At 35.2% G+C, this 13,483-nt stretch overlaps 1 protein-coding gene across 1 annotated transcript; it reads left to right on the top strand.

Annotated features, from left to right (window-relative positions):
- Positions 1-3,324: 3,324 nt before the first annotated feature.
- On the top strand, positions 3,325-12,294 carry LOC138311470 (uncharacterized). The gene is made up of 10 exons (XM_069252809.1): positions 3,325-3,938; positions 4,919-5,093; positions 5,809-5,888; positions 6,749-6,844; positions 7,505-8,013; positions 8,378-8,554; positions 8,889-8,965; positions 9,302-9,435; positions 10,310-10,429; positions 10,759-12,294. The coding sequence occupies exons 1-10, from the start codon at positions 3,443-3,445 to the stop codon at positions 11,529-11,531; spliced, it is 2,637 nt and encodes an 878-aa protein (XP_069108910.1). The 5' UTR covers positions 3,325-3,442; the 3' UTR covers positions 11,532-12,294.
- Positions 12,295-13,483: the final 1,189 nt, after the last annotated feature.

Raw genomic sequence — 13,483 nt, 5'->3', positions numbered from 1 at the left:
CAACAGTTGGTTCTTTAAAGGGACATGAACCTTAAATAAGTTGTTCGGTATGCTTAGACATGGTTTTCAGATGTTTATTGGATATTTTATTACAATGATTGGTTATCTAAAACGACAGGAAAACGGGGGGAATACCTACCTCAAATGTGATAAAAATAGACCGTCATATCATATCACAGAATATTGATACTGTCTTCTGGCGCGCGCGCGGTATTTTATACAAAAATGGCGGTGACTCCATGCTGCAGCCAGACAGGAGCGGAACCCAAGCGACGTCCTCGGGCAATTATAGGCAAAATTGGCGGTGGTTGTGTGACTTCTATGTGTTGACTTCCTACGATGGTAAGAACATCCATACATGTGAATTTTATTTTACTTGTTACCTTGTATCTTCATCCATACTAATATGTAAGTATTATCTTCTCAGAGTCGATTTGACTGCCGGTGTTCATACAGATTAGTACCCTCATTTCTATAGTTAGTTATTAGGCCTAGGGCCTACATGTTTCACACAATCTTTATTTAAATTGAAATGAAAATGAAGTCATTTGAATGACAAGTCTTTTAATGATAAGAATGCCTTTATAAATCTTAATTAGAGAATGGCTCGAATCTTCTAGAAAATGAACAGGTACTAGTAAATGACCATTGGTACCAGCATGTCAGTGATAACAACCCCCGCTACTCCCCCTCCACCCCCACCAACTAGCTATAGGCCTACCAGTACCCACAGGGGTTCGTTACAAATGATACGATTTATAGATGAGTTATGGGTAGCACATGGAACATACACATGTGCTGTTCCCATATCTCTTTCCTGTATATCGTTTGTAATAAAACCCATGTGGCCTACCCATGAACCACACACACAAACATGTCTTGTTATAGAATACACGGTGTTAAACACACCAACAGTTATAAACATGAAAGCGATTTCGGGGGACGAACTTCAAGGGGCAGTTTAAAATTAGGACATAAACTACAACAGACAGATTGGCATGTCAAAAATAATGAATATTAAATGTAGGCCTAAATAGATATGAAGTCTCCTATGCTGGTATGGAAATTGTTTTACAAAAATTTTCATGGCGAATAAGGAACATGATGTAAAGGAAAATAACGTTATTTCCCTAATATTTGGAGAGCTTGCATCAATTTCATATTCCCGTTTCAAACACTAAATGACGATTGGATTGGAAACATTTTAAACTACATCATATTCAACTTATTATTTAAAGCATGATAATTATCAGGATAAAAAAGAATATGCCTAACGCCTCAAATAGTAGTGAATATGGGAGAGGGGCATTATTTCCTACGACATCGGTTACTATGCAAGTGATGATTTTACATCATTTTACGGATCTCTTTTTAATCCTCTGTAACTCCTCTTGTGATTGGCTGATAGAAGGGAGTTTTCTGGTTATTTTGGTTATCGTAATAGATGATTGGTTGAGATACTTTTGTACTAAATATAGTTCAAATAGCGGCGGGCGAGGAAACTTTCACCATGTCTCTTTGAAAAGGGGTCACACTTGACAACTTCTACGCTGGGAAAACGGTATTTTTCTGCATAGATGTTTGGTAATGTTTCATTGATTCCCATCTTTATATGTCAATAAATCTTGTGGTAAACGTATTTGATATTTAAAACTAAATTTCAAGGGTAATTATGTCAAATGCTTCAAATTTACATGGTTTAATTAGGTTCATGTCCCTTTAATTTAAGAGTTCTCATCTTGAAATCACAGCATATTACATAAGATGTGTCTTAAATTATTATGTTGTCCAGTTTAAACTTAGTTTATAATGTCAATATATTGATTGTCATCATTTCATATGCAATCATCAATGTAAATCTATCAGATATGACTGTTTGTTTAGTCTGTGAAATTTTTTGAAAATTTTATAAAAGTCCTCTTTTTTAAATTTTTATTGAGGAAAATCAATTTTACCAATGGCAAAGTACAATTCGTGCATTATATGTGACTTATAAGTTACAATTACCAAAAGAACCCTGAAAAGACAATTGGTATCTTTTTATATTTGTATTTGTCATCAAGTTTAAAAGTTTAAAGTTAAGAGTAAAGCTTAAATGCTGTAAATAGATATTAAAAAATAAATTTCTTAGGAAATAGAAAAAAAAAATGAATCTGGATCTGAAGACATTAATTTATATTGCAGGAATCCTGAAATGTCCTCCCATCTGGCTATGTCCGTGTTGACATTCCCATGCAGTCTCACTTTCATATCAATTTTAAAACTGTGCAAAATTAACGCGGGGCTTTCCCATAATTTCATTGGTCCAAACTGGACAACGTAAGCAGAACTTGACTGTCGTTTTAATATATAATGACATTTGGACGGCTAATGAATGCATGTAGACGTTTTTCATAGACGGACTATACACTTTTAAATTCTAAATTTCAGCCACTTCAAATTAACACCAGAATGAGAAATTTTTATGCTAACATATGCACAAAAATTAAAGTTACAACTGTTCTTTCTTCATAATATCTTTTCAAAAGAAGTCTTTAAAACAGTCTAACAATGACAAGTTTATCAAAATATATTTCCAGAGACTAGTGTCATGGAACCCTGCAGGTAGGGCGTTAGAATTGTACCTGCTGCCCCTATTGCATGATCGTAAAAGACAACTAAATTTAGGATCTTATCTTTTCTTTCTTACTGACTTTATCTTTCCTAATGCCTCTCTTGGCACCGCTCACCTTTGGCCTTGAGTTGAGCGTTCGCCCCTGTGAGGAAAGCTCTGGGTTCTGTCCCCTGACCGAGACACACCAAAGTCTATAAAAGTGGTAGTTTCTGCTCCTGATTTGCGCTCAGCACACAGGGAGTGGGACGACTGGTTCGCCCGTTGTCAGTATAATGTGACCGGGTGGAGTGTGTTGCTTGGTGTCTTCGGCGGCATGCTTCAGTGATATAGCACTATAAAAAGGGCAACAGTTCCACTATACAAGAAGACAACATAAATATACCGCAGTCTCCCAAAAACACGCACCTCCACAACATACACGCAACACACCGCATGCATGGGAGGCCGTCCTTACATGACCATAGCTGTTAATAGGACGTTAATTAATCAAACAAAACAAACAAACAAATCATGGAACCAAATCTATATATATCATTGCACCTTTCTTTCAAAATATACATTTATATCACAACCCCAAAGCCTTTAAGAATGTTATAATGCAAACTCCGAGTGGTTTTTTTCCAAGTTTACATAGTATAGCAAACATTGAATAACATGATATGTGTTTTCCTTTAACCATGTTACTGTTTTTGAGTTGGTTTGTTCAGTCAAGTAAAGACAGCCTCATGCCATCGTTTCGTATTCAGGGGGTATTCATATCACGACATCTATAAAATCATATATTGTGCTATTTTTTCGCATTATTCGAAGTTGGTTGGAAAATAAAAAATGAAATACTTCCAAAGCATGTTCAAATGTGTGTTTTTGTGCGTGTTTTTTTTTCATTTGATTTTTTTTACGACACTACGGTTTCGGGTATGTTTACATCGACGACCAGACGACAACACGGTAATGGTGTCCGTAATGGCTCAGCCAATAGGCCTAGATCATGATTACTGTTTACCACGAGACCGGCCTAATTTAAACAATGTCGTGCGAACTGAAACTTGCGAGGACGATACCGGTTCTGAGGTAAATGACTCGTGGAAACAGGGCAGGCGAGTGGTTGAGTTACAAGTGTTGGCGACAATGTTAGATCAGTGTCAACACTGTAAACAACCACTTCGTCTATCTTCTTGTGTAAATGAGACCCGGCAGGGGTTAGGTTCCATCCTTTATATCCGATGTGACAACATATTGTGCAGACATATTACACAGATTCCGACTGGGAAAAGACATGGCTTTAACAACAAGACATGGGACGTCAACACGAAGTTGGGAACAGGTACGTGTATGATTCAGCATTAGGCCTAGTATGTACTAGCTGTAGGCCTACTGTAGGCCTACTGCCAATATTCGCCCACTCCTTATATGAAAAGTTCTTCTTCCAACCAATGTTTAATTGATGCACACACATATGCATTGTTATTATCACTTTAACCTTGTTAAAATACAGTCTGCAGTGGGTTAGTTGGTAACAGTTGTAATGAAAAAGGGTATCAAACCTATGTTGATCAGTTGTATAAATATATACCGGAGCATATAAATTACATACTTGTTTTATAATATTTGCTCATTTACTAGTAATAATTGTTGCAATACGGGGATTTTGAGATAAGTACTAAATCAATATGAGTTAAAAATAATTTACCGTTGATCAGTCTCGCGCCCATTCTGGTGATTATAACATCATCATAACCAAGGGAAAATTGTACATAGCCCACGTCGTGTAGATCTCCTAATACCCGGTAATGTACTATAGCACGATTGAAATGGGTCAATCATCGGTAAGCAGGTAGCTCAACGGTAGAGAATTTGGCTAGTGTTTAGAGGTCCCAGGTTTGAATCCCGGTCTGGTCGCTACATTTTCTCCTCTCCTGTTACAGTACAATGTTCCTGATTGATCCCATATCAACTACATGTATACTGTATATGTATAAGTCTATATTTAACAAAAGAGGAGAAAATGTAGCAGCCGAGACCTTTAATTCAGCTACAATGTACAATTGCACATATGTACATTGTACCTGGTCATTGATAACTGACCCTGCAGTCAAATCCAGCTATATAGAATAAATAAATGATGTACATGTATGTCCTTGTGACGGAACAAAATAATTATGAAAAAAAAATATAAAAAAAAAATCTGCATTCTCTAGCGCTTATATATAAATTGTAACATTAAGTATTTTTCTACATTGTGTCTTTTATAAATAATGGTAAGTTTTCAAAACAAGTATAATAAATTTTCTTTGTTTTTAACAGCCATGATTCATTCTGGACTTGGAGCAGAACACGTCAACAGTTTTCTTGGCTGTTTAAACATCCCCCCGGTCAGTGCGACAACCCTTAAGAAAAGAGAAAGAGAGGTTGGGGAGCAGATTGAAAAAGTTGCCAAAAGTTCAACAGAAGATGCAATGTTAAGAGAGAAGGAATTCAGGTACATGTATGGAAATCAAAGTCTCCAAAAATGCAAATTCAGTACCAAAGTAATCAATAACAAAAAGTAGTGTCATATATTATCATTTTTATATCCTCGAGATAAATGAATTTATTCTATAAGTATTCATGGTCCACAGGGATACTTTTCAAGTAAAAGTATGTACTTATATTTCAACAGTAAAAGTGTCTTAAAATTATACTGGCCATATTGTATACCATATGCATATTTCTGTATGGGAATCAATATGTTATGCTTTTCGCATAACTGTATCACAGGAAACAACTTAGATTTTCTGTTGTTTTCTGAATTTATTCTGACATTTTAATAAATGTTTAGATTTATAAGAATATGTCAAATCAACATGCACATGTAGGGGCCGCGTTGGCCGAGTGGTTAGGATGTCCCGACTTATTACCACAAGTCCTCCACCTCTGGGATGCGTGTTCAAATCCCAAGTGGGACCGTTGTTAGGTATTGACTGCTGGTTGGTGGTTTTTCTCCGGGTACTTTGGCTTTCCTCCCCCAACAAACCTGGCATGTTCTTACATGACCCTGGCTGTGAATAGGACGTTAAACTAATAAAACTAAACTAAAACCAAACCACATACTATCAAATGTGTATTTTACACACTAATGACAAAATTAATACATGTAAAAATATGATATTCAAACCATTTCTTAAATTACTAATTATTAATTTCTTTTTTAACAGTGGAACCAATAAAATCACTGCAAGTGTTGATGGCGCCTGGCAAACAAGAGGGAGTGGTAAAGGATACAACAGTTTATCAGGTTAGTATCAAATTTCATTGGTTTGTGCTTAAATATTTGTTTTTGAAAAGCAAATCAGCATAAGCTTTATCATATCAGAAATACTGAGATAATAAAAAAAGAATCAAATGTGTTTATAATTAATTTGCGGTTCATTTTATGATTAAGTAACATTAATGTTAAGTAGCCCAGTAAGTTAGTTTCTAATTATTAGAAAATTGTAAATTAACAATCGTAAAATTTTATGTCCAATGGATACTTTTTTGCTGCAATTTGATCTATATCTAAATATAATGGGCCTTTGGTCTGAATTCTATTCAGTGCATGATTATACATAAATCCATTAAAATCTGCCTAATTAGTACTTTATACATAACATATACATGTATGTTTCTGTCACGAGAGTGATTATAATATGGGTATTGGTTCACGAGTACATAAATAGAATCCAACAGCTATTAACAGTTGACAATATTTATTACACACAAACCGAGACAGATAACCCTTTCAGTACTGTGGCCGTAAAGCACACATGTACAGGCTTCTAGCTATAAGTCGTGTATGTCCAGTGCCTATTTTCCACGTAATGTGCGGACACGCTTCCTCAAGGGTGGGCGTGCACGTGCAAGGACAGGGTCATGCAGGGTCAATGTGACACACTCAACCAATCCATTTACTCGCCTCTCATACGTCATCATAACAACTTACACACACAGATTTACATGTACAGGACATTACATGACACAGGGACATGTAAATTCAGACAGACACAGGGACATGTAAATTCAGACAATACAGAGCGCATGTAGTTAAAACACCATATATAATACATAGTATATATATGGTGAATTTAAACACCGCGACATTTCTATAATTCACAGGTCATTGTACAATGGTAGGCTGTAAAACAGGAAAAGTGGTTTCTTACGCTGTCAGGTCCAAAAGTTGCAGAATATGTGACCGAAGTAAAACTAAAGGTGGGTAAAAGTAAATGATTTGGTTTGTTTGGTTTAATGGTCTTTTATGCATATTTAGGAGGCGGAGAAAAGTCAGAAGTAAGAAAATCATTGAAATGGAGATAGTATTTGATCATACGGCAGTTTTGATATCCCAATGTATCAAGTATGATTTACTGTTGTTTATAGTCCCACATTCCATTGATTATGATGTCACAAAAATCATGTCAAAAGGTGACATCATAATCACCGGAAGATGGGACTATAATCAACGGTAAATTGTACTTAAGGGATTCTAAACTCATCATTGTGTATAAATTGTGTCAAATTTTTCATTAAAACAACTTCTTCTCATCAACTAAAAGACAAAGGACTCTAAATCTATGATAAAGGGCTGCCAAGTTTGTTCAAACTAATGACTTTGACCTTAATTCAAATTCAATGAGGTCAAATAGGCTAACTATATAGTAAGATGTCATGTGATATTTCATATAGAGTTTGTATCTTAAGATGAAGGGCTAACACGTTTGTTTAAAAGAAAGAAAGATGCTGATTGTTCATTTCCTGACATTCATTCTAAATTGCAGGGGTTAAAAAGGTTTTATACTAAAACAATATTATACCCAAATTTGAAAAAAATGCATGAAGATAGCAATAATTCTTTTAAAAAAATATTTATAGGAACTGTCACAAGGAAACATCTGTGCCGCAGAAATTGGAATGGGAGCGCGAAGGCTATGGAGCCTGATATGGTGGTGGAGATGGTGAAAAGCTCTAGTGTGGAAATTGAAGCTATTGTTGGAGATGAAGACACCTCAACTATTTCACGATTACATTCAGAAGTTAATTCCGCTATTACCAAACTTTCGGACAGCAACCACATTAAAAAAATTATCAGTAACAATTTATATTCGGCCCAAAAAAAACATAAGCAGCTTTCGGTCAAAACTATTAAATATATTCTTCGTTGTTTTAATTATATGTGTCAACAAAATAAAGAAAATATCAGTGGTTTACAGCAGGGATTGAATGCCCTTTCAAAACATCCATTTGGAGACCACAGTGAGTGCAGTTCATGGTGTCGCCACAAGGATAATACTACACTCCGTTATAACTCCCTCCCCTATGGCAAACCACTGAGTGATCCAGCCCTGCAGAAGACATTACATGAGATTTTCCTTAAATTTCAGGTAATTTCTAAAACTGAATTTTTCCTATAAAAAGAAACACAATTTGTTACATCAAAATGGTCTATTTTGGCATTTTGATTTATTTATATACATATTTTCCATAACCCAGTTGCTTGTTTTAAATACTGTATATGTAACAATATGAGGTAACATGAAGATGTTTTTATGGCATTTACCCAGTCCTGCTGTTTCACATATTAACAATTTGTAGGCAGTATTCATATTTCTGGAAAAGCTACATAGAAGTTTGTGTTAACTTTTTAGGTATGGAAAAATCTTCTGATACCCCCTAAATCGGACTGGCCAGCTGAAATATAGATTTATAAAATAGTCTTTTCAGTGAATCTAATTTACTCTCACACAGGGTCAAGCCACACAGAAACTAGCTAGACTAGGAAGTACTCAAGCTAATGAGAGCCTGAACCATTCTGTTGCGGCAAAAGCACCAAAATCAAGATTCTATGCTGGATCGGACAGTTTGAATTTTCGTGTGGGATCTGCAGTCGCGCAGAAGAATGTTGGACACACATATGTTGCTGATGTAAGTTTTTGATGAATGTACATGTATGCATGAAAAATATTTCTAAAAATTGTAAAAACTAATTATACCATGGTGAATGTTTTATTGCTGGGGAGGTAATGGAAAGTTTCATTAATGATAAAATACTTATCCGATAACAACTAAAAATCTTTTGTCCCATTTTTTCTCATCGGATAGGATTTACAGTCCCTCCCTCACTCCACTCCATCATAAACATTAGGGACAAATTATATGAACTAAATACAATTGAATATTAAATGAAGCTTCAATGTAAACTTATTTTAGTAAATTGATATTTTCCCAACTTTTTTTACTGTTGTTGGTTTTGTTCCAGGCACATAGTAAAGTTGGAATTTCCCCAGGAGAGCACACAATCACTTTAGGATTACTTAGAGATGAAAGAACCAAAAAGTAAGTATACCCATCCTAACCATATTATTAAAGGTATATGGACACTATACAAGACTGAACACTTTTCCTCAGTATGAAACCTAGATTTTCAGTCCACTCGGAGGGAGCTATTGCTAGACCCAAGTATCAGCTTTGATGTTGGCAATCATATACAGCTAGGTTCAAGTTTTACAAAATAGTATTCTGTCAAGATATGACTTTTATATGTTTTTATGTGACAAGGCTTATCCATGTCTGTGGTCTGTGCTGGCATCTAATCTGTAAACTATAAGACATTAGATTTTTGATTTTGTCATGTGTATTAAACTGTACAACAAAGCACATTTTTTTTTCAAGGAACCATGATAAGATGTTGACTAAGGAAGCCAAACTGAAGCGACTTCACCGAAAGGCAGACTTCTCCTCAAAGGAAGCCTCATGTGAGCTTCGAGAAGGACCTACATACTCGACAAGCATTGATTTAACAAGTGGTATGTATTTGCTTTACGTGAAATCTAATAGATACAGTTATTCTAGTCTTATGGCTGAATAAGTAGATTGATGTGAAGTGTGTAAGGTGTAGTTCAAAGTTTGTAGTTTGGCAGGTGTAAATATCCTGTTTTATGAGAGGAAAACCTCACACTTGCAAAGCAGGGAACTGGAGTGCTTTAAGTCTTCTAGTTTTGAAGAGAGGAACTTAGCATGCAATAATAATAAAATAAAATTCTTTATATAGATAGTGCTTGATATAGTGTTCAACTTATTTCATGACCAGAATGTTTCTTTGTAGTGTTATAAGAGAAAGGAATAAGAAAGCACTCGAAAAATGTTCAGGAAAACACATTCTTCACATTCTCAAAAGATGTCCATCTCAGACTCCTAATTACAAAATGTGTAGATCGATAAGATTTGATTTGAAAAGTTTCAAGTTCAATGTTAGGCACCCTCGATACTCCAAGGGTTACTGTCACTGACATTATATCCACCACACCTGGGACTCTATCAAAGTGAAACTGGAGGCAACAGAAGATACAAGTAATTCGTCCTTTGATGTACATACAGTACACTCTAGTTGACTGTGTGGCTTTGAAGTTGGGTATTGCTCTGTCTGAAACACTCAAAGGAAGTCTCTGCAGGCCTGCTATAGGTTAGTTTTTTGTCCTGAACTACCTCCAGTTTTACAATGAGATTTTTATATATAATAAGGCAAGGGGTTGATGTTATGACAGTGATAGTAACCCCTGGAGTATCGAGGATGAATGCTTGGATGTTTTGTGTGATTCTAAAGTTAAGTCTACGAACGTACATATTAGTGACATTAAATTTTATATATATTTTTTTCTTTTTTTTGTTTGAATTACCCAGGACCTCTTGATAATACAGAGATCCCACCTATTACGGAAGCTCCTGTACCAACTGCTCCCCCACTAGAGACAATGCCTGGCTTGACAGAAGTATTCTTTGATCTTGAAACAACTGGATTTGGTGAGAACATGTATACGTGTATCTATTTTCATTGCCCATCATGAAATGGGAGTCATACAGTGTTACTCATGCTTGTCATGTACTCTGTCCCATCCTTTCCTGTTGTCTTATATGGATGCAGTGTCATTTATGTCTTAGGGATAAAGTTCTATCTTATTTTATCAATATCAAAAATCTAAGATCAATCATGTGGGCCTCAGCCCTAGATAATTAATTACTTTCATTTGAACTATTTGTCTGATTGTTTGATTAACTGATATAAAAGGCCAGTATAGCTAAAGGTAATAAAATTTTTGACTCTTTAATTTACTCTGTTCATTACTTTTCAGGAACAAATGCACACATCACACAAATTGCAGCTGTGAAAGCTGATGGATCATCCTTCGACACCTTCGTAACAACAAAGCAAAGAATTACTAAAAAGATAACAGAAGTCACAGGAATATCTTCTGCCAATGGAAGGATGTCATATAAGGGAGCGTATGTGGAGGCTGTGCCTATAAAGCAGGCTTTAGAAAGTTTTATCAAATTTGTAAATGCTAATGCATTACTTGTTGCACATAACTGCAAAAGGTTTGATGGCCGCTTTCTGGCTAGAGCATTGACTGCTTGTAAGATTGTAAACCTGGATGCTTTAGTGTTCATGGACACGCTACCATTGTTTAAGGAAATGGTTCCAGGTTTAGAATGTTACAAACAGGAGTTTGTCTACCAGAAAGTAGTTGGTGGTAGCTACAATGCACACAATGCGTTGTCAGATGCCAGGAGCCTTATGGCAATTTGTGCTCAAGTAACTGCATCAGCAGAGCTGAAACAGAAACATTGTTTTTATTTATCTTATGTATATGATACGATAACTTTTGTAGATCAAAAGGCAGGTAATTTGCAGACACTGGCACCACTGGTTGGTGTACTTTCTGCAGGTATGCTGGACAAGATAGCTGCTAGTGGACTATCATTGTCCCACTTAAAACTGGCTTTTAAGCGGGATTCTTTCTCTGGCATTTCGGATTTATTCTCAGAGGTTTCTGAAAGCGGAAAGGTACGGGTTACCAAATCAAAAAGTGTGGTTGACAAGGTCAATGCTTATTTTACAGAATGAACTTATTGGTATCCCCACATGTAAAGTGCTGTGTCTGTCGTTCTCCTTGAAAGGATTTTCCAAACCGCAGGCTAAAGCTGCAATTACCAACGATAACGCCTATTTAAGGCAAAGGTCAAGCTTAAATCAAATTCTTTTCAAAGTTAAAGTATCTTATAAGTAGTGGTAAATAGCCAAGATGTTACAGAATGGTCAAGAATTTTTCAAATAGCAGTATACCAATCTGGCATCAAAGGATTCAGGATTAGACAACATAGTATTTGTAACATAATGAGTAATAGGAGTATGTGTACACGTAATCTAATAAGGAATATGGGTAATGTACACATAGTGTAATGAGGAATATGGGTAATGTACACATAGTGTAATAAGGAATATGAGTATTGTACACATAGTGTAATGAGGAATATGAGTAATGTACACGTAGTGTAATAAGGAATATGGGTAATGTACACATAGTGTAATGAGGAATATATGGGTAATGTACACATAGTGTAATGAGGAATATGAGAATTGTACACATAGTGTAATGAGGAATATGAGTATTGTACACGTAGTGTAATAAGGAATATGGGTATTGTACACATAGTGTAATGAGGAATATGGGTAATGTACACATAGTGTAATTAGGAATATGAGTAATGTACATGTAGTGTAATGAGGAATATGGGTAATGTACACATAGTGTAATGAGGAATATGAGTAATGTACATGTAGTGTAATGAGGAATATGGGTAATGTACACATAGTGTAATGAGGAATATGAGTATGTACACATAGTGTAATGAGGAATATGAGTATTGTACACATAGTGTAATGAGGAATATGGGTAATGTACACATAGTGTAATTAGGAATATGAGTATTGTACACAGTGTAATAGGAATATGGGTATTGTACACATAGTGTAATGGAATAGTAAATAGTGTATGGAATATGAGTAATGTACACATAGTGTAATGAGGAATATGAGTAATGTACACATAGTGTAATGAGGAATATGGGTAATGTACACATAGTGTAATGAGGAATATGAGTAATGTACACATAGTGTAATGAGGAATATGGAGTAATGTACACATAGTGTAATGAGGAATATGGGTATTGTACACATAGTGTAATGAGGAATATGTATGTACACATAGTGTAATGAGGAATATGAGTATTGTACATAGTGTAATGAGGAATATGGTATTGTAACATAGTGTAAGAGAATATGGTAATGTACACATAGTGTAAAGGAATATGAGTATGTACACATAGTGTAATAGGATATGGTAATGTACACATAGTGTAATGAGGAATATGAGTATTGTACACATAGTGTAATGAGGAATATGAGTATTGTACACATAGTGTAATAGAGGAATATGAGTATGTACACATAGTGTAATGAGGAATATGAGTAATGTACACATAGTGTAATGAGGAATATGAGTATTGTACACATAGTGTAATGAGGAATATGGGTAATGTACACATAGTGTAATTAGGAATATGAGTAATGTACATGTAGTGTAATGAGGAATATGAGTATTGTACACATAGTGTAATGAGGAATATGAGTATTGTACACATAGTGTAATTAGGAATATGAGTAATGTACATGTAGTGTAATGAGGAATATGAGTATTGTACACATAGTGTAATGAGGAATATGAGTATTGTACACATAGTGTAACGAGGAATATGGGTATTGTACACATAGTGTAATGAGGAATATGGGTAATGTACACATAGTGTAATGAGGAATATGGGTATTGTACACATAGTGTAATGAGGAATATGAGTATTGTACACATAGTGTAATGAAGAATATGGGTAATGTACACATAGTGTAATTAGGAATATGAGTAATGTACACATAGTGTAATTAGGAATATGAGTAATGTACATGTAGTGTAATGAGGAATATGGGTAATGTACACATAGTGTAATGAGGAATATGAGTAA

This window comes from Argopecten irradians, unplaced genomic scaffold, assembly GCF_041381155.1.
Source record: "Argopecten irradians isolate NY unplaced genomic scaffold, Ai_NY scaffold_0028, whole genome shotgun sequence".
Classification (NCBI taxonomy): domain Eukaryota; kingdom Metazoa; phylum Mollusca; class Bivalvia; order Pectinida; family Pectinidae; genus Argopecten; species Argopecten irradians.
The sequence above is the reverse complement of the archived record's forward strand: the minus strand, read 5'-3'. Positions and strand labels throughout refer to the sequence as shown.

Excerpts from the sequence above, each read along its gene's own strand:
- LOC138311470 (XM_069252809.1), top strand. The coding sequence starts at position 3,443 with ATGAAATACTTCCAAAGCATGTTCAAATGTGTGTTTTTGTGCGTGTTT. Across the intron at positions 5,889-6,748 it reads AGGATACAACAGTTTATCAG|GTCATTGTACAATGGTAGGC; the intron begins GTTAGTATCAAA and ends TATAATTCACAG. Across the intron at positions 8,966-9,301 it reads AGAGATGAAAGAACCAAAAA|GAACCATGATAAGATGTTGA; the intron begins GTAAGTATACCC and ends TTTTTTTTCAAG.